Genomic DNA, 26,810 nt, shown 5'->3' with positions numbered 1-26,810 from the left:
TTATAATGATCCTCCCTTTGTTCTTGCATTGAACACCGGCAAACTACGCCATCAGATCGTGTCACAAGTTCATTGCATTTTACATACCACTTGGGACTACCTTCATGTTTATATCGCATGTAAACATGTTGTTTCGTTTCAAGATCGGGATATGTTGTGAACCCGACTTCTTTCATTAATGAAGTGATTTCTTAAGTTGAATAAAAACAAATTTGATTGAAATTCATACAAAATTTTTTTATCATTATTATTTAAGATGCTTTTTTATGTTGAATTGTTAATTTTTTTATTTCCACCTGGGATATTTTGAATTGGGCTAGCCCAATCCCACCTCTCAATTTTCTCTCAATTGGGCAATGGGGATCCCATATAAAATGTATTGTAACAAAATTTTACATGCATAATATAGTACAATTAAACAACATTCTAAAAATATTAAATTCACATCATTTACTTGAAGATTTTATATTTTCAACAAAAATTAATACAATAATTACATTAAATTGAGGAGATTTATAATAATTATTATAAATTAAAATATTATTACTCATTAATTTGTTGAAATATTGCATTTTAGTGGTAAAAATTAAAATTTAAGTTTACATGCAGAAAAAAAATTTTAAATTCCAAAAAAAATTCAATTGGGATAACGATAGGGACAAAAATTTAGAATCCCCATATGCTTGGGATAAAATCACATGAATACTACTGAACCTTTACTATTAACTCCTGAAATGCCTGTGACATTAGCTATTTTAGACTCAATGTATAAACAGTTGCCATAACATACGTATGGAACAGATTTCATCTCAATCGTTTTGTCAACACTTTTCAAAGGAAATGTCATATGGTATGCACCCAAAAGAAGTTGTACTCTATGACTCATTCGTGTTATCTTAAACTCCTTCGCATAACTGAACTTCAAAACTCCTGCAATAAGTTTCACATTCATTAAGTTTTCTTCGTTATCCTTGTTTATTGTAGTATTTATGAGAGCATTTAACACTCCAGCTAATGTTTCCATCTTATATTCTACATTATTGTGAAATCTTATTTCGTGCTTCTTTCCATCTATTTCAATCTCCATGAAATCTGTTTCATCTGTTATGACAAAAGTTGCGATAGTATTGAAGTCAACAACTCTGAAAGCAAGGGCTTCATTCTGAAGACCTAAGTTTGTTTGTAGCTTTACTGTCCCGTATTCGTTTGGGTCTGTACTTTGCAAATAGAACAACATTTTATTCTCATTAAAATATGAGTATAGCTGCATATGCGTATGAAGCTGACAGAGCTAAACGTTTATATTTTGGTCAATACTCTCTCACACTTACTGACAAATATATTGTTATCACTGATGGAAATACTGAGAAATACATAACATGGAAGGACTATGAAAAGTTTGACCCTATTTTAACTCCATGTACTATGCCGTTTATAAAGGACGGTGAAATTATTGAAAAAGATAATACAACCGTATATAGGTCTGTTTATGAAGCATTAGAATATATGTTGAATCATAACCCAAAAAGATTTGACCCAAGCACTACACCATGTGCAATGCCCTTTATTAAGGACGGTGAAATCGTAAGAGTTCCGAATTCAACGGTTTATACAGCTGTTCAAAACAGTTTACAAAACATTTTAGCGAATATCTTTAATTCAGAAACTACAGAAATAAAATTACCGTATATAACAGATGCTAAAGAAATTAAATCAAAAACGACAACATTATTTACGTCACTTAATGATTTAATGACTTATATCATTAATATTCCTGCACCAACTACAGCATTTGATCCAAACTCGACGGTTTGCAGTGTACCTTTCATAAATGACAGTTCATTAATTACTTTAAGGGATTCGACAGTAAATGAATCATTAAAGGCGTCATTAATGAAAATCATTGATTTTAATTCATTCACGAATACATATAATTCATTCATTAATGTTTCATATGCTTCTAAAGAAGGTGAGCCAAAAACTATTGATAAAGCGGTGTATGAAATAAAAGCATCAACGACGAAATTGAATTCGTTAACTTTTGACGGCGATAGTTTCGTTAATGACATAACATCGGGGAAAACAATTTTAACGAAAGAATACTTAAAATCTCATGTTAGTGAGTTCGTTGAAATTGAAAAAGAAGGTGGAATTAAGTTCGATCCACTGAATTTCATTTTCAGCTTAGCGAATGCGGGTGTTAGTTTCGCTGAATGGACAACTATACAAAGTGAAATAAATGCAATATGGACGTTTTTGGGGTCAAAAGCGGGAATGGGTGAGCTTGTAAATGCTGCAAGAACATTAGGTGAAACAGGAAATTTTGTAGATGGTTTTAAAAGACTTGTTTCAAATGTTTTAACAAACACAAAGAAATTATTTAGATATACCGTACATAACGGACGGATTTTCGAACAGATAGCAACAAACCCTCCGGTTATGGCTGCGTTGATGATGGTTAGAGATATAAAACCACGTAACGACGGGAACGAAGAACATGAACAACAGGATACTGGTCGGGTTATTCGAGACATTAAAAACGTGTATCCTGAAGTTATTGATTTATTTAGAGGAGTTAATGATTCAATTTCAAAACATTCTATAACCCTCGATGAAGAGAATAAATTAACAGATTATATATTCGTCATTATTGCAGAATTAATGAAGAGAATAAATGAAAAAGGAATTGGTGATATCATTAATGTCAGCGATGTAATGATGAAAAGAAATTTTGACTCATTATTTACAAAACCGAAAACAGAATATAGTCTTTATGACGTAATTACCGAATTAATGAAAAAGATTAATGATAATAAGAGTTCTGGCGGAAGAGTTGAATTAGAAATAAATGATGTTAATGAGAAATTAGCCGAAAAAGCAGACAAAAATGAGCTTTTAGCTCTGAGTGATAAAGTCAAGAACCACGTTCATTATATAACTTCAGATGAACAGATTATAACGGACTACCATGGATATTTAACACAGGATGAACAAATAAGCACTGAGGATGTTAATGAAAGAAGATATAAATACATTCGTGCTAAAGGTTATGACATAAGCTGTACTGTACAGTATGACACAGGTAAAGCACCAGAAGCATTTGGTTATAACGATGAAATTTATGCTTCTAGTTTCTCTGTTAACGGCGTATTAGTTGAACCAAGATTTACTTTGAGAGTTAAGGCAAAAATAACTTTTGAAGATGCTATTAAAAGTAAAGCTGACAAAGATGAACTTGAAGCAATGAACAAAGTTTTGAAATCTCATAAACACAATATCTCCGATATAAATGAACTTCAAGCTACATTAAATAGTAAAGCTGACAAGAACCATACACATGAATCCTTCACTACTGTTAGAGCAGACGACATAATATTGAACTATACCCTTGGTTCAAGTGCACCTTTAGAGAATCCAAGTACAAGCGTAAAAGATACACTAAACTCCTTAAATAGTAAATGTATGAACATTGAAGGTCATGCCAGAAACTTTGAAACATATAAACTACCAGCAATGTTAGATAAGAAAGCAGATAAAGAACATACACATAACTCCTTCTCAACTGTTGCTATAGAAAGTATTGAAGGAACGGTTGGCGGAACTGGTGGGGATGTATTATATTATAAACCTCCTAACTTTCCACAAGGTTTAACATCGAATGAAAACATAACAACGAAGAAAGAAATTAGCTGTAAAAATGTTTATGTCATGGATGATGAAAATAATGTTAAATTTTCTGTTCAAAATTTATATGATAAGAAAGCAGACAAAACAGAGCTTCAAACATTAAAGACTGAAATACTTCAAACATTATATCCTATAGGCTCTATTTATACGTCAATGAACTCAACAAATCCAGCAAGTGTTTTAGGTTTTGGTACGTGGAAGCAGATTGTAGATAAATTCTTATACTGTGCTAACTCTTCAAAGCAAACAGGAGGTTCGAAGAAAATTAAAGAAGCAAACCTTCCACCACACACTCATACAGGAACTACAAACTTTTCTGGCGACCATAGACACTCATTAAGAGACCACCCATTATACAACTCAGACTATGAAGCCGGTCATGATGTTTTATCTCCATCTTATAACAATTCAGCAAAAAAGATTTTTCGACAAACTGAACCAGGAGGAAATCATGTCCATACTTTCACAACAAATCCAACAGGCTCGGGTGCAGATTATATGCCACCATTTATGACTGTATTCGCATGGTACCGCGTTCAATGAACGCGCTTGAGCCTAGAATAAAATCTTTAACTTTACATAAATGAGCTTGAAAGAAGTATTCGAACAACATCCATGGAGGTCATTTAAGAAGTTCAATGAAGCTGCAAAGAGTTGGGGATTTACTAACAGAGCTGAAGTGAAAAGGTTCTTTGACAAAAATGTTGTACACCAAACAAAAATAAACCCTTACGACTACTTTTTACTAATTTACTCCAACACTCCTGACGCATACCAATTTGACACTCTCATTCAAAGCAGAAAAGGAGGACATAAACCATTCCTCATCTTCATTAATGTTAACACTCGTAAAGCATATGCATATCCAATGAAAAATAAAGGAACTCGTGAAGTGTTAAGAGTTTTACAAAAGTTTGTAGCAGAACATAGCCCAAGTACTTTAACATCAGACCAAGACAGTGCATACCTCAGCAATGAAATCACAGATTTTCTCATTAAGCATAACATAACTCACTACACTACTGAAGACCATAACCATAACATACTCGGCATCATAAACCGCTTCATAAGAACGCTCAGAGATTTAAACCAAGAGCGAGACTTTACCGAAGAAACAATGAAACATTTTCTCGAAATATATAATTCCTCAACACATTCTACAACAGGACATACACCAAATTCAATGACACAACAACAAGAAGAAAAGTATATACAAAAGAAACGAAGCCAAACACAAAATATCAGAAATTCAACACAATTTACCCTCATTCCTGGAACAAAAGTTCGTGTAGTTCTTGACGACAAACCGTTGACAAAGAAACGTTTAAGGTTAAGTAGAAACTATTATATCGTAGACTCTACACAAGGTAATGGATATCTTATAAAAGCTGCCGACGACTCTATTGCGTTTTACCCTCGTCACAAATTAGTCGAAAGTAGTAATGGCAAACTTTCTGAAACCATTGACGAAGCAAAGCGAGGAGTGGTTATTGAAATACTTGGCTATAACATAAACGATGACACTTATAAAGTAAGAATATGAAGGAGGCGTGAAGATGTTATACCATCTAAGAACTTGAGAGAGTCAAAGCCAACACATCTGGGACCATTAGAGCGGGAGTACTGGAAAGACAAAAATAAGCCAGAAAGAATAAGAAAATTCTTCTAAACTTTTCATTAGATGTAAATCAGACATGAATGAGAACAGTCATGATATCATTAATGTACCATTTATTTTTGTCATAAATTTACACCAAAAATATATTTTAGGTGAAGAGGTGAGATCTCACCCGTTTTTTCACCTCTTTTTTCACCCTCGCCGCTTAGCGGCTCAGATTGCTTTAGCTTTCTCGTGAATTTTCATGAATTTCCTTAAGATAGAAAAAATAAGGTTAGTTTTATTTTTATTTATTTTTTATTTTGTATAAAAATATGATTTCAACAATCGGCACAACAACAATTCAAACAACTACAGCACCAAACTCGCTAGTCATGAATCCTACGTCAATGTTGGTAGAGATGAAAAGCTTTATTCCTTCTTCATATACTTTTGAAACAGAAATCCAGAAGATAAAGCAAGAACTTTTAACAAGTAATTTAGACTGTAGTGCGAAAGATGAAACAAATGAACAGTATCTTTATGAAATGGAGGACCTCATCGACCATTTGCCTAAACTACCTGAAATTCAGCAGCAAAAACTAACTATTCCTGAATTCGACGAAATTGAAGTCAAAGCAACTGACTCAGTAGAAATTAAGAAATTCATACGTAAAGTAAATTATGAATTTCTTGGTTTTCATTGCAACCATAAAGTTATGGACAAAGATTGCGACATGGTTTATAAAAATATTTCTGACCTTTACAAATCCGAAGAATTTAAGACATACGATAACTTTGTTTCATTAGTTGCAAAATGTGTATGGCAGATAAGAGATAAAGATAGAAGAGGTAAAGTATGGAATGAACAGATAAAACCAGCAGCTTTTGAGTTAAAGAAAACCATTGACGCCTTAGTTGTTTCTAGCTGGTTTTATTTCAATGTATAACGCAAAAACGATGCCGCAATGTTCAAAATGTAAAGCAGCAATAAGAAAATATAACTACTCAGTCAAAAAGATAGAAAGAATGCGAAACGACTATGCAGACTTAAAGAAAGAAGCAGAAAAGCCAGCAGAAGATAAAATGGATATGTTGACATTTCTTAATAAAACTATCCAACAGCAGAAGATTTCCTTCTGTCTGACGTCAAGAAGAAATATAAAGAGACTTTCGGCATGATTAAAACATTCGATGTACTAAAAGAAGAAATAGAAGCTACGAAATTGTTTAGGATTTCAAATATACATCGTACAATTCATGTAAAACGCTTGTGAAAAAAGAGGTGAGAAAACAGGTGAGAAAACAGGTGAGATCTCACCTCTTCACCTCAATTATATTTTTATTGAATTCAGCAACAAAAATAATGAATTTCATTAGTTATTTTGTATGTAAAGACAGTAATGACAAACATTGAGTTTGAAACAGTTAGAAAGATAGACAATGACACCAAAGTGGTTAGAATAGGTGATTTAAACGTAAGATACTCAAAGAAATACAACAAATATTCTTTGTCAGACATTATATCTCCATCTGGAAAGAAAACAAACGACTGGGTTAGAAATGCTTCAACTCAGAAAATTTTAACAAGAAATCCTGAGCTTATGATATCAGTAGCATTTCATGGAACAAGAGCATATCTTATAGACAAAAGTCTTATACCAATAGTTTTGTTATGGTTAGACCCAGTTGTTGGATATAACTTCATAACATATGGTTCATTCGATACGGAACGTTGCAGTGAAGGCTTACTTTACATCGTTCAGAAACCGAAGGACTTCAACACAAAAAGATATAAGATAGGAAGGACATATAATATAACTCAAAGATATGACAGTACAGTCAATAGAGTCAAGGTTGTGTTTGTTAATGATATGAGAGCTGCTGAAACAGAACTGCTTGAAGTTTTTGAGAAAATGTATGGTGCTCCCACGAAAGGTAAAAAACGTTTGAAGTAGATGAGATAGATAAAGCTATAAAATTATTTGACGAAGTTGCTGAAAAATACATGTAAAGCGTTTATTTTTGGTCTTTTGTGAAAGTCAGAAAATAAAGTTAGTTTTTTTTTTATTTATTTTTTTATTTTGTATGTAAAGACAGTAATGACAACATCAGAGAACACAACAACAGTTATAGTCCATGAAGCTATAAATGAAGAATACGAGTACATACAGTATAACAAACAGTTACGTCTCATTCGTTCAGTCAAAGATGACATGTACCAAATGCAAAGTATAATGAATGCTCTTCGTTCTACAAAGCAAGCATATCATTGGTTTGAAAACCAACAGACAAAAGAACTTTTAGAAGAATTTCCTCATATGATTGCTTCCCTCGGAAAACCGAGAGAAGAGATTCCGTACGAAAATCGCAAGAATTTGGCTCCTGGTTTGAAAGGTTATTATGTTCATAGACTTTTAGTAAATGCTGTAGCAATGTGGGCTTCACCTCGTTATGCTTGTTATATTTTCATGATGTTAGATGAACTATATAAAGCAGAACGTGGAGAGATGGAAAAGAAACTTCATGCAAAAGATGAAGTCATTGAATCCAAAGACAAAAGCATACAGAAAAGAATACCGCGTTCAGTACCAAAAGGAAAGGAAAAGAGTTATAGGTATATGATATATACTGAAGAGTTGGAGAAAGAAGAAGATAAAGATATGGTTATGTTGCATTTAGTCAGAAGAAACAACAAGAGCTTTTATGACTTAGCTAAAATATATAAATCTGACAGAAACTGGTTCTATCGTGAAAACTTACCGATTTCAATGACACCGAATGAGCAAATAAAGGAAATTGTCAAAAATACTCTTCCTCAAACACACTATGACATCAAAGGTTGCACAATACTTACATTCAAAGAAGACTTAACATTACTGAAGGAAAAAATAACAGAATATTTCGATAACTTCAAAGAGGAAGAATGAAGTCACGACAACATTAACGAAGAAGTCACGACAACATTAACGAAGAGAGAATGAGGTGAAAAAAGAGGTGAAAAAACGGGTGAGATCTCACCTCTTCACCTAAAATATATTTTTGTGCTATATTTACACTCATTTACGAAGAAGTCATGAATCCTACGTCAATTATGTTCGATACTGTAAGCATTAACGATAACATTAACGAAGCATCATGCTGTTCGCTCTTTCGTACCTGTTGTCAAAATGTCATGTTGTCATCATTTTTAAAAGAAGTTAATTAACCTGGTGACACATGGTGACGTGGTGACACCATCAGTTATTCAAAAATATATTTTTGCTTAAATGGCTTCAGGGTCTATTTCTTCAACCATTTCACTTCCTTCGTCAATGTCAATAGAAGCTTCTTCAACCTTTGGTAAGAATTTCTGTATAACATCTTTGTTCGTTATTGTCTTCAGAGATGAAGGATAATATTTCACATTTGTTTCACCCTTCTTATATTCTTTCTGTTCGGAAAGATTTAAAGCAATACTGAAGAAGTCAATATTAGAGTTCTTTATGACAGTATAATGAGTATCTTTGACATTCACGAAGAAACTCTTTTGTTTCAAAACTACTGCTAACTCTTGTGAAGTATAACGTTTGCGGTCAATGACGATAGCTAATGGTCTGACATACTGACCAAACTTAGATTCTTTCACAAACTTCTTGTTAAAGATAACATTAACGTTTGCAGCATCATTGAACTCATTCTTGATGGCAGTAGCGAGGGCATTGTATGAAAAGAACTTGCAATCTTGCATGTGTTTCATTAAAATAAAAATATTAAATTATTTTGAAAAATAACTTAAAAAAATCTAATCTAATTTTTTCAAAAAATATTTTTTTATTTCCTACTAAAGATGTATCGGAAGTTGTCTAAGTTAGAACACTCGGAAATAAAACAACTTCTACAGAAGCTAACATAGAAGTAGCAAAACATTACGCAACAAACAAAAAAGCACTCGCTGACATCCTCAATGACTATAATGGTGCAATAAGTTATGATAGAATTCATGAGTTCATAAAGCCGCAACGCGGCGAGGACGAAGTCCATGCAAGAGCATTTCCTTTAAATGACGTTGCTATTGACTTATATCATAGACGTTCAGTACCTCATGAAGTAAGAAGAGAAATGTTTGACATAACAAATGCAAACGTTGGTGAAACAAGAAGAAGAGACGACACACTGAAACAACAGAGAAGAGAGATGTTTAAGAGCGCTATAGAACAAGTTCGCAAAGCTAACGATGTCATTCGTTCCATTGACGACAAACCAAAAGAAGGTGAGAGATGGTTAAAGAAAGATGAAGAGAATAGGAAGAGAAATGTGAAGTCAGGCAATAGACTCATTGACTTTAACATCGAAGCTTTAGATGAACCAAACAGAGACTACTTACACAAACATTTCGGTAAGGTTTTCATGAGACTCTTAGAGAAAATTAAAATAAACTCACAACAGAGATGGATGGTATGTTATAAACTTGGTGGAAAGTATGAATGTTCTACGTTAAACCTCAATAATATTGGAACATTACTACATCAGCTCTTGAAGGAGAACTTTATATCAGAGATAGAAGCAAATGCTGCAGGTATTGTTGAAATGCACTATGACTTCTTCTTGACAAACATAAAGAATCTTACCGAAATAAAGATGTATGATTTAACAGAATATGAAGGCTTAACGATGTCAGATGTAAAGAAAGGCAAACCAAAAAAGAGACCATATAGAGATGAAAGCACACTGACAAATGACCAGAAAGCCATTTTGGAAGCTCTTAAGCAAACAGGAAACCCAGCACTTATAGAAAGCTTTTGGAAAGATAATGGTGAAAAGAAGTTTTATAAGAAGAGAAGCGGTCAGTTCTGGAAGTATCTTTGCACATTACCTATAAATCTTGAACGCTACCAAATCTTCAATGAATTGAACAAAAGAACTGCAGCACTTATGACAGAAGACAATTGTTTCGTTTATGCTTGCATTCAGGCTGAGTAGATGAGAGACTATTGACCACATGAGAGAAGTCATTCGTGTTAGAGACTTTCCTCAAAGTAAAGTACAAGAAATTTCTGACGCAACAGGTATAGCATTTAATGTTACCATTGGTTATTTCAATGACTCAAGACATAATGAAATAAAGAGATACATACCAAAAGAATGTGAAACTGTTAGAACTATTGACTTACTTCTTGTTGAAGACCACTACATGCTAAATGAAAGATTACCAATGACAACATATTTCGTCAGAAATTACAAAGAAATTCTCAAAGCTTGTGGTGGAATGAACATTGAGAAACAAATGAAGATTTATACAAAGAGAGAAGATAAATATGTAGTTCGTTATGATAGAACAACACCGTTATGGGATGTTATGAAAACATTGTGGGAGTGCAAATATTTCGAACCTATTTCTTATGGAGAACTTTTCACATATACGACTGACTTATATAAACAGAACCTTGCACCATTTAAAGATTTGACATATGCTCCAAAGTATTGTGTACAACTGAAGAAGAAAGCCGAGTCAAAAGAAGTAAATAAAAATAAGTGCAAGTTCATTCCTGAGCACGTTTTCTTTGCTGACTTTGAGTGCAGTACGATGGCTTTCATAAAGCTTTTAACATATGTTACGACAGTGAAGATGGTTCAGTGAGTGAAAGCATTTGGGGTCAGAACTGTGCAACAGAATTTTTGGAACGACTTCCTGACAAGAGTTTAATATATTTCCATAACCTCAGTTATGATATAAACTTCATCTTAAGACACATGACAGAAGTGAAAGGAACTCCCATCATTAAAGGTTCACGAACAATGCAAATAACTGGCTTATATAAAGGAAGGGCAATTATTATAAAAGACTCTTACAGTGTTATAAATAAGAAGCTTAAACTATTTCCTGCTATGTTTAACTTACAAACAGGACCGAAAGAAGTATTTCCATATAACTACTACAGCAGTTTTGTTAGCAAATGACAACAGAACTGGTGTCATTTCTGAAGCATGTAAGTTTATCCGGGATGCAGATACATTCATGAAAAACATAGATTCCATCAAAGGTTGCAGAATAGATGAGAACCACTTCGACTTAGAAAAGTATAGCACATTTTATTGCAAACAAGATGTAAGAATTTTAAGAGAAGGTTTTGTTAAGTTCCGCAATGACATATTGAAAGAATTTGATTTAAACGTTTATGACTACGTTAGTATTTGTTCAATTGCTAACAAATTATTTGAGAACAGAGTGTACTTCCCGAATGGAAATTTATATGACCTCTCAAATAAACCAAGAGAATTTATTTCACGCTGTATTCAAGGTGGAAGATGTATGCTGTCAGATAACATGAAACAAAAGAGAAAGAGAAACTCATTGCTGATTTCGACGCTGTTTCATTATATCCATCGCTATAGCAAGACTTTATACTTTAGAAGGTATTCCAAAGTATTGAAGAAAGAAATGTTAAGCACAGAGTATCTCATGAGACATTTATTCGATGACGACCAAAAGGAACCCATTGGTGAAAAGTTTATGTCTGGCTTCTTTGTTCTCATTAAGATAACAGAGATTGGAATACATAGACACTTTCCTTTAATAGTTTGTGACCCTGAACTAAATCCAGAACTTAACGTTCCAGAAGTTCAAACACTTGCTGTTTAATGTATGTTGACCATATAACATTACAAGACCTCATAAAATATCAAGGTGTCAAATGTGAAGTGTTGCAAGGATATTATTACGATGGAAACAGAGATATTAGAATAAGAGATGAAGTAAAGAAGTTGTTTGAGTTAAGGTTAAAGTATAAGAAAGAAGGAAATCCTTTGCAAGAAAATATAAAGCTCATTCTGAACAGTATTTATGGCAAAACTATTCTATCTCCTATTGAGTCAAAAATAACCATAGTAAATGACAAAGATGCTATAAGATATGCCATCAGAAACTACAACCATATAGTGAAGTTCGAAGGTTTGGATGGTTCAGATAAAACTATTTTCAAGCTAACGAAAAGCATTTGCAGACACTTTAACTTCTGTCCACTTGGTGTTAACATTCTGTCTATGTCAAAACGTATTATGAACGAAGTATTCTGTACTGCTGAAGATATGGGTCTTCAAATATTTTACCAGGACTGCGATAGCATGCATATTTTCAATGAAGACATACCAAAGCTTGCAGCAGAGTTTAAGAAGAGATACGGTCGCGAACTTATAGGAAAGAACCTTGGTCAGTTCCATTCTGACTTCGCAGAAATAACACCTGGAAAACAAAGTTTAGCATACGAGTCAATATTTTGTGGAAAGAAGACTTACATAGACTTACTCACGAATGATTTAAATGAAGTTGCATTTCATGCACGTTGTAAAGGTGTAAAACAAGACGTTCTTGCTTTAACAGCTAATGAAATGTTTCCTGAAGCTATACAATGCTATTACAATGAAGATAAGAACATTCACATACCTGTTGGAACATATGACAAAGACTCTGAGTTCAGTTTAATGAAACTTTACAAAGCACTTTATGACGGTCAAGGGATTGGATTTGACTTATGTAAGTCTTCTAGTCCTTGCTTTGCTGAAAAGTTTAACTTCTCAATAACGACTAAAACAAGCTTTATTCGTAAGTTGAAGTTCTGAGGTCATTTATTTTTGTCAGCAATGAGGTCATTCGTGATAAAAATAAGCCGCTAGCGGCAAGGGCGAAGCCCATGTGGTCATTTACAATACTGCGATGGTAGAGTTTAAGAGTTGTGCTTCAATGTAGAGACAGTCCTTATGGTCTGGAGGTAAGAACACTGGGCAGTTATGGTCATGAGTGGAGAACATGTCTATCCAAAACTCACGATTGAAGCCAGTTAATTTATAGTATTTAGGGTTAGGAAGTGGTGAAGTTCTTGTATGACCAATGAACTCATTTTCAACTCCCTTACTTAAGTTTGAATATAATATAGCTTGCTTTCTATCCCAAATACCTGGAAATCTAATTTCGGAAAATTCATTTTTCCTCGGTCATGAGTGGAAAACATTCTTGAAATCATCACGTGGTTCAGAGATTTGAAATCTTATACGTAATGGATTTTCTTTCTCTTTAGCGACTTCATTGAATGGTGAGAATACAATGAATTGACAGTCATGAGTTCCATCTTCATTTTCATTAAATTCATAATGAAAGTCTATAAGTTGTGGCTGACTACCTTCTTCTTTCAGTTGTGCAAGAAACTCACGTAAAGGCTGTAAAGTTTGTACTTCAATGTTGAACTTTTTCTCGAACATCTCATTAAATGAAATCATACATTGCAACAATGTTGTATCGTCTTTAAAGTATTTGTATATGTGAATGTTTTGGGCGCTTAAAGACTGTTCGTCATTTTCTATCTCGACTTGAAGTATAAAGTCAACCTTTCTGAAAGCACGTGTTATATACATATTTGTTATGCCAATGTACTTCTCTTCATTTATGTTCACAATCCAGTCTGTTGGAAACTTAAACGTTACTCTGTTCCCCTTTATTTTGACGTCAGGGTTTTCACTACTGAACGCAACAGATAAAGGTATTTGTCTATACATTTAATTCGGATAAAAATAAACCATTTACTCTTTCTTTGCTTTTGCTTCTTCTTTAGCTTTTGCTTCAGCTTCTTCTCTAGCTTTCTTCGCCAGCAAACGTGGGTTCTTTTGTCTTCCAGCAGCTAATGCAGCAAGTTGTTTTTCACTAAGTTTTCTCTTTGGTCTCTCTGGCTTTTGTTCTTGTTTTTGTTCCTTCAGTTCGGATAAAATTTGCTCACGAATTTCTTTCTTCAATGCTTCAACATCTATGACCCCTTGGGTCTTGTCCGTAGGGCTTGTCTGAGTCATTTGACTGCAGATAAAAAACAAAATTAAAACTTTAACCGATGTAAAATGAGCTTGTCAAAATCAGAGCGAGAGTCTATTATATTAAATGACGCAAGAGGAATACAACATCCTTTCTATTACGTAAGTCAGAGTAAAGATGGTAAAATATACGTAAGAAAAAGAAAGGTTCCATTAGCGAATGCAGAAAGCGACAACATTAAGGTGTATGGCAAGGGTGAAGTCCACGAAGCCCATATAAAACCTTCTGTTCAAACTGAAAAGTCAATAGAACAAGAAGAAAAGAAGCCAGATGTACTTTCAATAACGAACCAAGAGCTTATTGCAAAGTTCGTGAATTTCATTGAAAAACAAACCGAGTCAAAGAACCCTGACCCACCAGTGAAAGAAGTTGAGACAAAAGAGAATGTACAGTTCATTGAAAATGTCAAGAAACAACTTCCACCACGAATGCCAAGAAGAAGAGTGAGAATAATGAAGTAAATAGATATTTTTATCTGAAGTAAATACATGCAGAACGAACAGCTAAACGAATTTACTCCAGCAGAGCATATTCATCAGATTCGCTCATATTTCGATATCATAGACAATGCAGTTCAAATTGGTGACACTAATAGAAAATATTCTGACGCAAAGATTCCATCACAACCTGGAACTGCTAAAGATAACACATGGGTAACATTCAATCTCTCACCTCCTGGTGAAAATATGTTGGACCTTTACAATACATTCATTACGTATAAAATGGAAGGTCAATTTATTGTAGATAAAGAAATTGGTTCAGGTTCCAATAAAACAAACCCACCAGGATTTTGGATTGGTTTCGATGACGCTTTCTATGCAGTTGCTGGATATCAAATCCTTGCAAATGGTCGTATCGTATATTCTCAAGACAACGCAAGAGAAGAAGCATATATAACTTCAAACTCACAAACTACCGAACAAATAAAGAAAGTAGATGTTTTCTCAAAGACTCGACATGAAGATGTATGGAGTCATTCGGGAACATGCAGAACAGGACAAATTGTTAGTGGTCCAATTACAGCAGGAAAATCATTTGATTTTAAGCTTCGTTTAAGAATTCCTGTTAGAAGATTCCTTCCATTAGAAGCTATTCGATTTATTCCAGCTTTTGCAGGAAACATTCAGCTTAAAGTAAAGTTCAGTAGCGACGCCTTACAATGCACATCTATATCTGTAAATGATATCATTGCTTTCAATCCAACTCTTAAAGTTGCATTTGCTTCAGATTCAAATCCACCGACAAATAAATTTGTTCCATGGAATGAACCATTCACTATGATAACGAAGCAGTAGAAGCTAGTGGAACAGTTACTATTACAACTGTAACCCAGCAACTATTTCGAACAAAGATGGATTTTAATGAATGTTTCATTCATCCAAAGTCATTCTCTTTAGACCCTAACATTTATACAGAACTTGTAGAACATTATACAAACGAGGCTTTATGTTTTCCTGTTAAAGTTATGGATTGGATTCCTATGGACGGTTCATTCTCAAAGAATACAGATAGTTCAAGTGCAACATTTACAGCAGCTTATACGCCTATTAATGTTAAAAGTATTTGGGCACTATTTAGAAAGAAAGACAACTATTATGTTAATTTTGAGAACCCTAAGTTTAAATATCTTCAGCTTTCCATGGGAGCTTATGGAAATATGCCTGCAGAACCTGAAAAATCATATGGACCTGTATTTTATGAAATGGTTGCGAACGCTGCAATACAAACAATGATATGATAGGATTTAATGAAGATGTTATGAGGTCATTGGTGGATGATGGTAGTGTGGAACATAAATGGGATAGCTATGACAACACACATTTCTTATGTGGTTTTCCAACAGAAGTGGACTTTTGCTTCCAGCAAGGTCAAACATCTACTGCTCCAATAACATACAAATTGTCTGTTAAAGGACCTATTGAACTAGCAACTGAAAATGTACCAAAGCCACTTATTGGATTTATGAGGGATTGTTGCTTTGCCATTCAGGTGCGTGCTAATGGCATCCCCATAATAAGATTAGATGACTATAACTTAGCTACGGACGACAGTGAGGAATAAAGGATGAACGTTTATTTTTAAAGCTTATAAATGAGTTCTTCATCAAGCTCTCGTGAACCTTCACCATCTATGAAACAAACTTTACCAAACGATTATGGAGCACCTATTGAATATTTCTTACGAGCTGCACAATGGCAAAGAGCAGTCTCACCAAGGTTAGGTGTTCCACCAGCTCCTGTCAAAAATAGCATTTGGTCAAGTCCTTATATAAGATATGGTCTCCCACTAGGTTTGCTAGCTACAGCAGGAGCAGTTATGATGTTGAAAAGAAATAAAGCAAATGTTGTAAATAATACTGAAGTAGCTGAAGTTAAACAAACTCCAACACCTTCGCCAAAACCAACGCCTTCACAAGCAAAACCTTCAATGACTCCTGAACCTATGGAAGTACAAACTCCTGTTCAAAAGTCAACTCCTAAACCGACTCCAACATTTAAACCAGAACCTACTCCTCAAATAAATCGTAAAACTCCTGCGTTTCCTTACTGAAAAAATAACGTTATTTTTATTTAATATTAAAATTTTTATTTGATTGAAATGACGATAAAGTCACTGAAGCAATGAAACAAAAGTTTTTGTAGAATACATTAAATCAACTATTCCAGAAGGTTTTTACATTCATACTATGAAGGATGGTAGAGTTCAGTTTAGAAAGATAAAGCAACCATTAGATAAAGAAGGAATTTTGAGAAAGATTAAACTTCATGAGGACAACATTGCTGAACTTAAGAAGAAGTTAGAAGAGTTGGAGAAAGGAAGAGAGTTATAAAGCAATGAATTCAACAGGGTGAAAAAAGAGGTGAGATCTCACCACTTCACCTAAATTTATTTTTGTGCTATGTTTTCATACGTGTGAGGGTGGTGATATCATTAATTTTTAAGTTTATTTTTTATTTTATTTTTTATTTTATTTTTATAAATGACAGAACAAAAGCAACTCATACAAATCGAAAAATATAACAAACATACATTTAAACATTTATTCTTCCTTCCTGAGTATAACATGTTCTTTACACTTCATCCTAGACCAGTTGACTATACATTGACTGTGTATAAAGATTGTCATGGTAGTTTTATAAAAACTTATGATGAAGGTAAGTTAACAAGACTATGCATTTCAAAACTTGAGAAACTTTATGACTTCAAGTATGACTACAATAGAGTTAACATTGACGATGAAGATATAGAAGAAAATTTATGAGAACGTTTATTTTTTCATTAGTGAGTTCGTTAGTGAGGTGAAGTGGTTGGCGGCTTTGTAAATATTTAAGGTTAAGTTAGTGTTGTCGTTTGTGTTGTAAAATATACGTTAGCGGTTTCGTAAAGTGTCAAATTCACATATAATGGGTAAGTAGGTGCGCAGTGCCTCCGTACACTTGATAGGTGTATTAATTTTCGCCGAGTTTCTCAAATGTGATCTCGCGATTGATGATCCTCAGGGAAGGAATCGTTGGGACTTGCACATCTTTCAACTGCATTATAGGTGGATAGCTTGTCTTTCCTCCAAAACCCTTCTTGTCTCTGATGATCTTCCTTGCTAACGGTGTAAAGCCGAAAGCAAACCGAAGCAAATCAATTCTACCATATTCTTTCATATCATTTTTGAATATTGTAGTGATTGATCGGAGAATCTCTTCACCATCTGGCGTTAATCTTCCTGCCATGTCATCCAACATCCCTTGGCACTGTTGTATCATCAGGAATGCATAAGCACCCATGGACTTGTTGGATTTCAGCCATAATTGAAGTTGCTTTAATGGCTTGAATATCATTAAAGCATCTTTAAAGAGTGGAGGAATTCCATCACGTGTCCATTGTAACTGTTCACGTGTAGCTCTGGAAAGGGATAGTGGAAGATCTCCACTTCTTAAAGCAGTATTAATTGTTTCCAGATTATCAAAGATGAAAAACAGAGTATCATATATGTATAGCCAGCGAGTTTCCGGGATTGATGGAACCCTGATCTTGTATCTCGCTCTCATATCGTGATTCTTAAAGATAATGATAATCTGTTGAACTCTATTCATCAGTTCATTCAACAATGGACATTGCTTACGTGCGTGGACAATAGCATTGTTCAAGACGTGGTTAAGGCAACGAATGTACACGGTTTGTAAGCCAGGGAAAAGGGCTCCTTCTGGCCTCCAGTGGCAGAGTCCTTTAACCTGGGCTGGCAAACCATCTCCGACTACTCCAGCTACGTGGTTTTTATTAACCTTAAGAGAATCAAACCACGTATGGTAGTCCTCGTATGTCCAATTAGTCGAAATTGTTGTGTCGAAGAATTGGTGGCGATCTGTTTTGCCTGGATTGCACACACAAGAGAATAGACCATGACGGCTGCCGTGTGTTCCGCAGTCCAGGGAAATTGAGAAGATGCGGAATTCCTCGCAGAACTTTAGGCCCCGAGAGGAGTCTGTTTTGCCTAAAGTAATCAATGCCTCTCTGACACCGCGCCGTGTGAACTCAATGTCTGGGATTGTAAAGTTGATGCCCTGTTCGCGATTGACTTTATTTTTAAGCCATTTGGCGAAGCTCTCTAGGAAGCTTTTAAATGCTGGCTTCATTGTGGCATAAAGGCTTATATCTAGGCTCGCAATAAGCCTGGCAATGATCTCTTCTAACGAAGGATCATTACCAGAGCCAACTGCTTGCTGAGTATTCTCAACTTGGTGCTCAGCAGGAACGTAGTTGGGCATTGGGAGTAAAAATTTGCACTTATGATCTTTAAAATCATTTTTCCTGCTTTTTTTAATGCATCGCACGAACTGCCCTTGAACTAATGTTTCACTACATTCGGCACAGTATGTAAAGAGCCTTCCTTTGTCTGATTGATTAGGCTCATTCTCATAATAGCCGATCGTAGTGAAACATTTTTTCCACACTTTGTTTCCAATGTTTCAGGAGTTGGTGGATATTTCGTCTTCTTAAATGGAATCCACTCATCATATACATGAGGATCCCATGCAGTCATAATAAAAATAAAGCTTTTTGAATATATTCAATTTTTAAATGATATTTTCACGGGTTAAATATAAAATAAAGAATAAGATGTAAATTATTAAAATATTTAATTTTAAATTTTGAACCTGTGATAAATATTTTTTTTGCATTGTTATTAATAATGAAAAATAAAGCTTATTTCAATGAAAATTGTTCTGCAAATTTATTTCACTTTTGACCTCACTTTTTCCGTAATTCAATTTTTTACTTTTAATATTTTAGATCTTCATAATATCATTTGAAAAATTAACCATATAAAAAAATCAAGTTATCAATTCACTTTTTCCGTAATTCAAAAATCAAAAATATAAATAATATATCTTTTTATCAAATATTATTATTATATTCTATGAAAAATGAGGTCCGGAAATTTTGCGGATTCCCGTAACTCAATTTTACGGGAAAAGTGCAGTAAACTATTCAAAATACGGGAAAATTGGTGTAAACTAATGATTTTACGGTAAAATCACGGAAAGTCCCGGAAGAATATATGTGCCTATATGAAATTATACAAAAATGAATCAAACGCATTTTAAAAGATTGTTCTTGTATTATAAATGCTATTCGCAGATTTATTAGTTGAAGAAAATTACCAAATTTTTGCCGATTTACAAAAAATGATTTACAAAGCATATTTTTATAAGGCTTAAAAAATCTTTAAAATGTGACCGGTGACGGAAATCCATGGTAACCAACCGCGGTTCCCGTTTGGAATTCCATACTTAATATCAAATCGATTAAATTATTAATATTTTCTAAATTATGCCTTAAAAATCCAAATATAAAAAATCGTAAATAAAAAATATATTTTTATTTTTATTTTGTAAATAATCCGTTTACTAAATGGGACTGTATCATGAAAGTAACAAAAATCATTATTTAACAAGATTCAAAACTGGTGCAACGAAATGCACATTGATTTTGTAGTGTAACAAAGAGAGATTTATTGTAAAAAGTACAAAATAGTATATTTATTATCGTGATTTGCGTAGAAATGTATGAGTTTGGGACGTATTTCTGGTGCATTCATAACTAAAGTGATACATTGTCTGGAGCAAGTTCAGATCTTTAACTTATGGCTTGTTTGGTGCTAACTCACCCAATTTAAGTGCACTAGAGGGGATTTTGTCTGTAATGAGCATGCACCTTGAGTTGTTGCTTGGTCCGTGTACGAAAGATAGTAATTTAATACTATACTCGATTAAATGTGAATTTCTAATTTTGAATTTGCGTTTTTTCCTGAAAATAGTTACAATATATGAAAGAGTTGGCAAAACTAGAGGACACGTCTTTAAGGGTTTGGCTCTTGCTTCATGTTAATATGCCGAAACTAAAATAAACGTATATTGGGGGTCGAAAATTGAGAGCTCATATCTTTAAGTGAATTTCAAGTTTACATAATTTTTCAAAAAAAAAATAATAATAGCCTTTATTTTTAATATTTGAAATGTGAATATCAATCTTTGTTAGTTCAAATGGTTCGAAATTGAAAGGCGTTTTATATTCAGAATTTTCAATCAATTATTCGCTTTTTTCATAAAAAATTGAGAGGAAATGATCGAAATTGAAAGGTTAATTCGTTGTAACGTTTATCTCAGAATTAATAGTTTGGTCACTTATCCGACAATTTTGATGTACTTTTTAATTTAATCACGAAATATTCTGATAATTCATTAATAAGATTGATAACCATGAAATATTATTTAGAATCTCAACATTTAAAATCCATATTATTCAATAGAATTCATTTTAATCTAGTTTTAGTTTTGTATCGATTTTACATATTCTATTATATAATTTTTATGTTTTTAATAATATAGCAAATATTGGATATTAAATTTGTTATATCATTGGATTAATCGTGAAAATAATAGGTTTTCCAATTAATTTTGTGTAGATTTATCCCTAATATTGAAGATGCGATGTTCTATTGTCCTTATGGCACGCCTTTCGAATTTTTTTCAACAATTTAGTGACAAAAAGTTAAATTTTGGATTTTATATTAATGCAAAAGAGTAGTGTTGTGCACTTATATTATAATAATGCTGAAATCCATGCTATTTCAAAGTTTTTTCTGAACTGAAAGTGCCCTATTCAATTTTGTTCATTTTATTTGTTCAAATGAAATTGTTATTCGTTATTAACTGCAAAATAATATGGAACTAAATTTGGTTGTTGATTTGAGCACCTATTCAAAAGTTTAGCCAATCAAAATTTATTTTGGTTTATCGGTAATCATGGTTAAACATTGTCTTAAAATATATACCATGTGAATTTTATATACTTGCTATTTGGTCTTATTTTGAATGTTTATTTATTTGATGAGCCCTTAAATTCATTTCAAATTGTGAGTTAATTCAAAAATTGAATAACCTCGTCATATAAAATAAAGTTATATTTTTATTATGGGAATTTGCGGCAAGCATCTACTGTACGCATTACCTAGTGTATTGACGCCATTCACATTTGGTTACATTGTTGGTTACACATCTCCTGCATTACCTTATTACCAAGAGAAGTTTCCAGATTTAACGTCCTTTGAAGTAACGATTTTTAACGCCATTACATCATTGTTAGCATGCTTTGGTCCTTATCTTACTACATTCCTTTTCAAGTTCTTCGGAAGACGAGTTGTTACTGTCATTTTGGATGTTGCTAATATTATACTATGGGCTTGTTTATTCTCCATTACAACAAAGAAGCTTTACTATTTTGGGATATTCATTTGCGCACTGTTAGGTATCATTTTGGGCGCTTGCTCAGCTATTGGACCTTTGTATCTTGTTGAAGTCGCACCACCTGAGTATGGTGGCTTCTTCGGCTCAATGAATCAGATGTCAATTGTTTTGGTATCATCATTTTATTCTGCATTGGTGAATATTATCACCCGTGGGCTCTTCATATTCTTGCCATCGTTACATCTGCTGTCCAAATTGCCACAATTTGGTTTGTCCCAGAGACAGCTCCTCAAAAGGAAGATAATGATCAGGAAGATGACTCCGAAGATGATATCAAAGAATCAATCTTTGATAAACAATACATCAAGAAGGTTATCATTATGATTCTCATCATGTTGGCCCAGCAATTATCTGGTGCAAACGCTATGATTACCAACCTTAGTACATTATTCAAGACAGCTAACGTACCAATTCCATCTGGTATTGCTGCAGCTATCACAATGGCCGCTCAGCTTATCGCTTGCATTGTTGGTGGTTCTCTTGATGGCAAAGTTAAGAGAAGAATTATGTGGGGAATCTCTTGCAGCACATGCTTCGTTTCCCTCTTAATCTATGCTTTGAACCAGAAATTTAATTGGAATACTGTTCTCTCAATTATTCTTATTTTCATTTATCAATTTGGTTTTGGTTTGGCTTTGGCTCCAATGCCATGGTACACTTCTCCGGAAATGTTTCCACCACCACTTCGTCCAATGGATTCATCAATCAACTCCATGACATCATGGGTTGGCTGCTTCGTTGTTATTTTCATTTACCCAGCCATGCAGAAAGGCATTGGAGAATTTGGTGCTTTCTTATTCTTCGCTGCTGATGCATTGTTCGCCTTGATCTTTGGTCTTATTGTTATCAAAGAGGCAATCGCAGACGAAGAAACTACTGAAAACCTCGACTCCGACGAAGAAGAAGAAAAGAAGGATAGCAGTAGTACAACTCCTGAAAATAAGGAGAATAATCAAAAGGAGCCTGAACAGAAAGAAGAATCTTCTTCTTCCTCCTCCTCCTCATCTAAGAACTTAGATAATGAAGATAGTGGTTCTGGTGTTAACGTATAAATAAATATATTGTTGATTTGTGTTATCTTCTGACTATATTTTCGTATTTTTAATAAAGATACCAAAACAACTTATTTTATAACGCTCGAAGCAAGTTTTATCTGTTGGATCCAACGAATATTAAATTTAACCGATGTTGAGTGAATATTACGATCAGAGTGAAAGGAGATCACTTTTTCATGAAATATTTAAATATTGTAATACAGCATATCTCTATATTTGCCTATATTGCGAGCGTTGGTGTAGTTTAGATTCAATTAAAAGTCATTTTAACTAATCCCGAAAAGAAATTGAAACCAAGTATTCTTTTTAACTGTTGAATTAAACAATATTTCCCTCTAGTATATTATGATCGGATTTTAATCGATCAATTATATTTGAGATTTACATTACGGTTACAAATTTCCCAAAAAATTAGAAAATCTAAGCGTCAGATGGAAAACGATTGATTTAAATTCAGATTATTTCAAAATTAAATTGAATAATTCACAAATATCCGTCTTGAAAATGATATCATGATTTTTAAAGTATCAATTATTTTTCTATTCAAATTTTAGTATTTTACTTTGACTATTTAATTCAAATTATTTGAGAACGAATAACTTAATCGTTATAAATAATAGTAATATTTACTATACAATAACTTTTTAAATTGATATGATTGAAAATTTTGCCACTCGATAACGTTTGGCCATTTCACTTCATTTCCTAATAAATGGATCCAGAATTCACCGCAATTCCTGAAGAATTCACAGGTCTCCTCGGCTGGCGTATTGTTGATTTCAAGCTCGAAAAGGTCCAAGACATTGGTGCTTTCTATACAGGCGACTCTTATCTTTATTTCCACGCTTACATCAAGGGTACAAGCAAGAGAATCATCCGTGATATCTTCTTTTGGTTAGGATCTGAGTCAACAACAGACGAAAAGGGCACAGCTGCCATGAAAGCTGTTGATTTGGATGACAGATTCGGTGGTGCTCCAATTCAGCACAGAGAAGTCCAGAATCACGAAAGTGATAAATTCCTTGACCTCTTTGAAGAGCATGGCGGACTTCGCTACCTTAATGGAGGTGCTGCATCCGGATTCAAGCAGGTCACAAAGGACAACCACGTTGATTTGTACAGAATCAAGGGAAGAAAGCAGGTTGTTGTCGAGGTCATGGAACCAAAGCGTGGAAACTTGAACCATGGCGATGTTTTCATTTTGCACGCTCCAGGAAAGTTCTTCGTTTGGATCGGCAACAAGGCAAACACATTCGAGAAGATGAAATCAGAAAGAGCTCTCGAATCCTTGAAGAAGTCCGAACCGAAAGCTGAAGTTATCAGAATCGAAGATGAGCCAAATGCTGAGTTCGACAAGATCATTGGCAACGATGGTGAGATTGGCGCTGCCCAAGATGATGATGTTGCTTTCGAAAAGTCATTTATCAAGGCAATTTATGATTCAACAGGAAAGATGATCGTAAAGGATGCAGCTGTTCAAAAGTCTGCTCTTCCAAAGGACGGCGTTGCATTTGTTAGAAATGGCAACAAGATCTTCGCATATGTTGCCAAGAAGGCACCAAAGGATGCCAAGAAGCATGCCATCAAGCAGGCTATGGACTTACTTACTAAGTTTGAAATGCCAGATTGGGCTCCAATCGAAGTTATCTACGAAGGCGTCGATGATGATGACTTCGAACTTGTCTTTCAGTAAAATAGTTTGATTTAATTCGTTTCGCGCCCTAAAACATACTAATTTTTTAATCTGTTGAAAAATACCCAAATTTCTGATTGTTGTATATCAATATTTCTTGATCTCGGATATATAAAACATTATAATTTCGTGAAAATAGCTTGATCATTAATTTGTAACTTTTAAAAAGTCTGGAATACAATTTCATGTTGTAAATTATCATTTTATTTCCGAAATAGCCAGAAAATATTTTTCTATATCTAATATAGAATGAAATTTCTGATTTTCAAATCAAAGTTGTATCCGAAATCATCTTATAAAATTAATTTTTAAGGGTGCACACGAGAGGATCATGTAAACTTCAGAATTTAGAACCTTATTTTTAGGCATTATCTTGGCTACCTATTTAGGCTCGAAAAGCAAAAAATATCAAAAAATACAACTTGACTCCATTCTGACCCTTTCATGGAGGTAGTTTTTATCCGCTAGTATTTTCCCTTTGAATCTCTTTACAATTCGAAATCAAATTCAAAACTCAGTAGAAGAAAGGAAGAATCGACTTACTACGGTTGTAATACGAATAAATAGATATATTTAATTATTTTTATTTACATAATAATTGTTTGAAGCTCATATTCCATCAAATTTTTAAATAAAAACATTAAAATGTTGAAAATGTTCATATATTTTAATAGGGTTTTGGCACTTTATTGAGGAATTACTACATACATAGTCGAACTGAACTTGATATTTTGAAATTTAAATTATTTATCAAAATTAAAATTTAACTTGAAATTTATAATTATTTAGTCATATTTTGCATAATTCTAAGTAGATTTTGTAAAAAATCAAGAAAGAAAAAATTTAACGTGCTTTATTTTTTCTTTTTTATAATAATACATATTATTATATAATTAACATATTCATAATGTTTCACCCTTTCAAAAATATAATACTCCTCCTCTCAAATAAACGTACATACGGGTGGCCTCTTTTTTCAAAAAATTAAAATTTGAAATTTTGGCTCAAATATTAGAGATTTTTTCAACCTTCAACGATATATGTTGTCTATATCAGACCTCCTTTCTTTTTGATACTTAACATTAGTGATGCGAAAAATTCCCAAACATATGGGTTTTCTCATATCCTGTCCCCTATCGTTTCCCCAATTCAATTTTTTTTTGGAATTTTATTTTTTTTCCCGCCCATTTGAATTAAAAATGGGCGATTTTCGTTAATGTGATTGAAATATCATAAAATTAATACGTATTTTAGCTAATAATTCTATTTTTATACAATATTCTCTCATTAAATCAACAATTTTTTCTAATTTTAATTTTTAATTTTTAATTTCTTCATAATTTTAGCGATTTATGCTCATTATTAGCAAATAAATAATATATATAATATACTTATTTCATTTTATTCAGATAGGTCTTTGGGATTGGGATACCTTGTCCAAATTCAGAGGAAGTTTGAGAGGTTGGGATGGGGTAGCCCATATTCAATTATCCCAAGTGTACTCCACGAATTTAAAATTATATTATATTATTGATGACATATCTAAATTTATAGATAAAAATTTCAATGCGTACACAATTTTTTTTGAGAAAATTCTTTTTTTTTACTTATTTTCATTCATAAAAGCTCACGTGAACTTAATTAACAACTGAGACATTTCCTATGAAATCATTTAATGCCGTCAAAATAGACATGTCTAAGCTGTTTTGAGTGACTTTCGCTCGATGTCTGATGCAATATCAGACATCGAGCGAAAGTCTCTCATATTGGCAACACATCCATACGATCAATACTATAGCTACGAATTACAAGCCTGTTTGGGCAATTTTTGGCCGAGTTCTGATTTTTCATTAGATCTCGAGCGAAAGTCACTCAAATTGGCTGCCAGTTCATAAGAGTGAAACTCTAGCTACGAATTAGAAGCTTGCTTGAGAGACTCTCGCTCGCGTTGGGATCTGCATCAGAACTCGAGCGAAAGCCTCTCAAAGTGGTAAGACCTGTTCATTGTTGAGCAGGAGCTGCGTAATGTGTTCGAGTAGAGTGAGGCTCTTCTAAGATCTTCCTTGTGATTGGAAGAAATTAGAAGAGTCTCACTCTACTATTTTGTAATTGTATGCCCTGGCCTTTGAGTGACCAGGGC

At 33.5% G+C, this 26,810-nt stretch overlaps 16 protein-coding genes and 2 pseudogenes across 18 annotated transcripts, besides 3 other annotated features; 14 read left to right on the top strand and 4 right to left on the bottom strand.

Moving 5' to 3' along the window:
* Positions 1–705: part of a mobile genetic element that runs on past the window's edge.
* Positions 1–17,555: part of a mobile genetic element that runs on past the window's edge.
* On the top strand, positions 1,753–4,230 carry TVAGG3_0664770 (keratin-associated protein family; the record flags this gene model as incomplete). Its single annotated transcript, XM_001298746.2, has 1 exon — positions 1,753–4,230. The coding sequence occupies one exon, from the start codon at positions 1,753–1,755 to the stop codon at positions 4,228–4,230; it is 2,478 nt and encodes an 825-aa protein (XP_001298747.2).
* Positions 4,271–4,893, top strand: TVAGG3_0664760 (integrase core domain containing protein family; the record flags this gene model as incomplete). Its single annotated transcript, XM_051242126.1, has 1 exon — positions 4,271–4,893. A coding segment is annotated over one exon (623 nt), but the record flags the coding sequence as incomplete, so codon positions are not given.
* Positions 5,620–6,558, top strand: TVAGG3_0664750 (annotated as a pseudogene). Its single transcript has one exon. A coding segment is annotated over exon 1 (939 nt).
* On the top strand, positions 7,387–7,892 carry TVAGG3_0664740 (KilA, N-terminal/APSES-type HTH, DNA-binding family; the record flags this gene model as incomplete). The annotated part of the gene is made up of 1 exon (XM_051242125.1): positions 7,387–7,892. A coding segment is annotated over one exon (506 nt), but the record flags the coding sequence as incomplete, so codon positions are not given.
* On the top strand, positions 7,906–8,214 carry TVAGG3_0664730 (uncharacterized protein; the record flags this gene model as incomplete). The annotated part of the gene is made up of 1 exon (XM_051242124.1): positions 7,906–8,214. One exon carries the CDS (start codon positions 7,906–7,908, stop codon positions 8,212–8,214), a length of 309 nt encoding a protein of 102 aa, XP_051088711.1.
* On the bottom strand, positions 8,550–9,023 carry TVAGG3_0664720 (uncharacterized protein; the record flags this gene model as incomplete). The annotated part of the gene is made up of 1 exon (XM_051242123.1): positions 8,550–9,023. The coding sequence occupies one exon, from the start codon at positions 9,021–9,023 to the stop codon at positions 8,550–8,552; it is 474 nt and encodes a 157-aa protein (XP_051088710.1).
* Positions 9,386–10,089, top strand: TVAGG3_0664710 (organellar and viral DNA polymerase type B; the record flags this gene model as incomplete). Its single annotated transcript, XM_051242122.1, has 1 exon — positions 9,386–10,089. A coding segment is annotated over one exon (704 nt), but the record flags the coding sequence as incomplete, so codon positions are not given.
* On the top strand, positions 10,266–11,454 carry TVAGG3_0664700 (annotated as a pseudogene). The gene has a single exon. A coding segment is annotated over exon 1 (1,189 nt).
* On the top strand, positions 12,323–12,883 carry TVAGG3_0664690 (organellar and viral DNA polymerase type B; the record flags this gene model as incomplete). Its single annotated transcript, XM_051242121.1, has 1 exon — positions 12,323–12,883. One exon carries the CDS (start codon positions 12,323–12,325, stop codon positions 12,881–12,883), a length of 561 nt encoding a protein of 186 aa, XP_051088708.1.
* TVAGG3_0664680 (uncharacterized protein) lies at positions 13,256–13,813 on the bottom strand (the record flags this gene model as incomplete). Its single annotated transcript, XM_051242120.1, has 1 exon — positions 13,256–13,813. The coding sequence occupies one exon, from the start codon at positions 13,811–13,813 to the stop codon at positions 13,256–13,258; it is 558 nt and encodes a 185-aa protein (XP_051088707.1).
* On the bottom strand, positions 13,838–14,101 carry TVAGG3_0664670 (uncharacterized protein; the record flags this gene model as incomplete). Its single annotated transcript, XM_051242119.1, has 1 exon — positions 13,838–14,101. One exon carries the CDS (start codon positions 14,099–14,101, stop codon positions 13,838–13,840), a length of 264 nt encoding a protein of 87 aa, XP_051088706.1.
* TVAGG3_0664660 (uncharacterized protein) lies at positions 14,147–14,581 on the top strand (the record flags this gene model as incomplete). The annotated part of the gene is made up of 1 exon (XM_051242118.1): positions 14,147–14,581. One exon carries the CDS (start codon positions 14,147–14,149, stop codon positions 14,579–14,581), a length of 435 nt encoding a protein of 144 aa, XP_051088705.1.
* Positions 14,609–15,415, top strand: TVAGG3_0664650 (uncharacterized protein; the record flags this gene model as incomplete). The annotated part of the gene is made up of 1 exon (XM_051242117.1): positions 14,609–15,415. One exon carries the CDS (start codon positions 14,609–14,611, stop codon positions 15,413–15,415), a length of 807 nt encoding a protein of 268 aa, XP_051088704.1.
* Positions 16,212–16,670, top strand: TVAGG3_0664640 (uncharacterized protein; the record flags this gene model as incomplete). The annotated part of the gene is made up of 1 exon (XM_051242116.1): positions 16,212–16,670. One exon carries the CDS (start codon positions 16,212–16,214, stop codon positions 16,668–16,670), a length of 459 nt encoding a protein of 152 aa, XP_051088703.1.
* Positions 17,556–17,569: 14 nt separating the features above from the next.
* Positions 17,570–18,880, bottom strand: TVAGG3_0664620 (ribonuclease H-like family; the record flags this gene model as incomplete). The annotated part of the gene is made up of 1 exon (XM_001300672.2): positions 17,570–18,880. The coding sequence occupies one exon, from the start codon at positions 18,878–18,880 to the stop codon at positions 17,570–17,572; it is 1,311 nt and encodes a 436-aa protein (XP_001300673.2).
* Positions 18,881–21,589: 2,709 nt separating this feature from the next.
* TVAGG3_0664610 (glucose import) lies at positions 21,590–22,246 on the top strand (the record flags this gene model as incomplete). Its single annotated transcript, XM_001300673.1, has 1 exon — positions 21,590–22,246. The coding sequence occupies one exon, from the start codon at positions 21,590–21,592 to the stop codon at positions 22,244–22,246; it is 657 nt and encodes a 218-aa protein (XP_001300674.1).
* An 8-nt stretch (positions 22,247–22,254) lies between these two features.
* Positions 22,255–22,974, top strand: TVAGG3_0664600 (glucose import; the record flags this gene model as incomplete). Its single annotated transcript, XM_001300674.1, has 1 exon — positions 22,255–22,974. One exon carries the CDS (start codon positions 22,255–22,257, stop codon positions 22,972–22,974), a length of 720 nt encoding a protein of 239 aa, XP_001300675.1.
* A 689-nt stretch (positions 22,975–23,663) lies between these two features.
* TVAGG3_0664590 (actin filament capping) lies at positions 23,664–24,771 on the top strand (the record flags this gene model as incomplete). The annotated part of the gene is made up of 1 exon (XM_001300675.2): positions 23,690–24,670. The coding sequence occupies one exon, from the start codon at positions 23,690–23,692 to the stop codon at positions 24,668–24,670; it is 981 nt and encodes a 326-aa protein (XP_001300676.1).
* Positions 24,772–24,983: 212 nt separating this feature from the next.
* Positions 24,984–25,636: a mobile genetic element.
* Positions 25,637–26,810: the final 1,174 nt, after the last annotated feature.

This window comes from Trichomonas vaginalis, chromosome III (genome assembly GCF_026262505.1).
Source record: "Trichomonas vaginalis G3 chromosome III, whole genome shotgun sequence".
NCBI classification, from domain to species: Eukaryota; Parabasalia; order Trichomonadida; family Trichomonadidae; genus Trichomonas; species Trichomonas vaginalis.
Note: the sequence above shows the minus strand (reverse complement) of the source record. Positions and strands in the feature narration are given on the sequence as shown.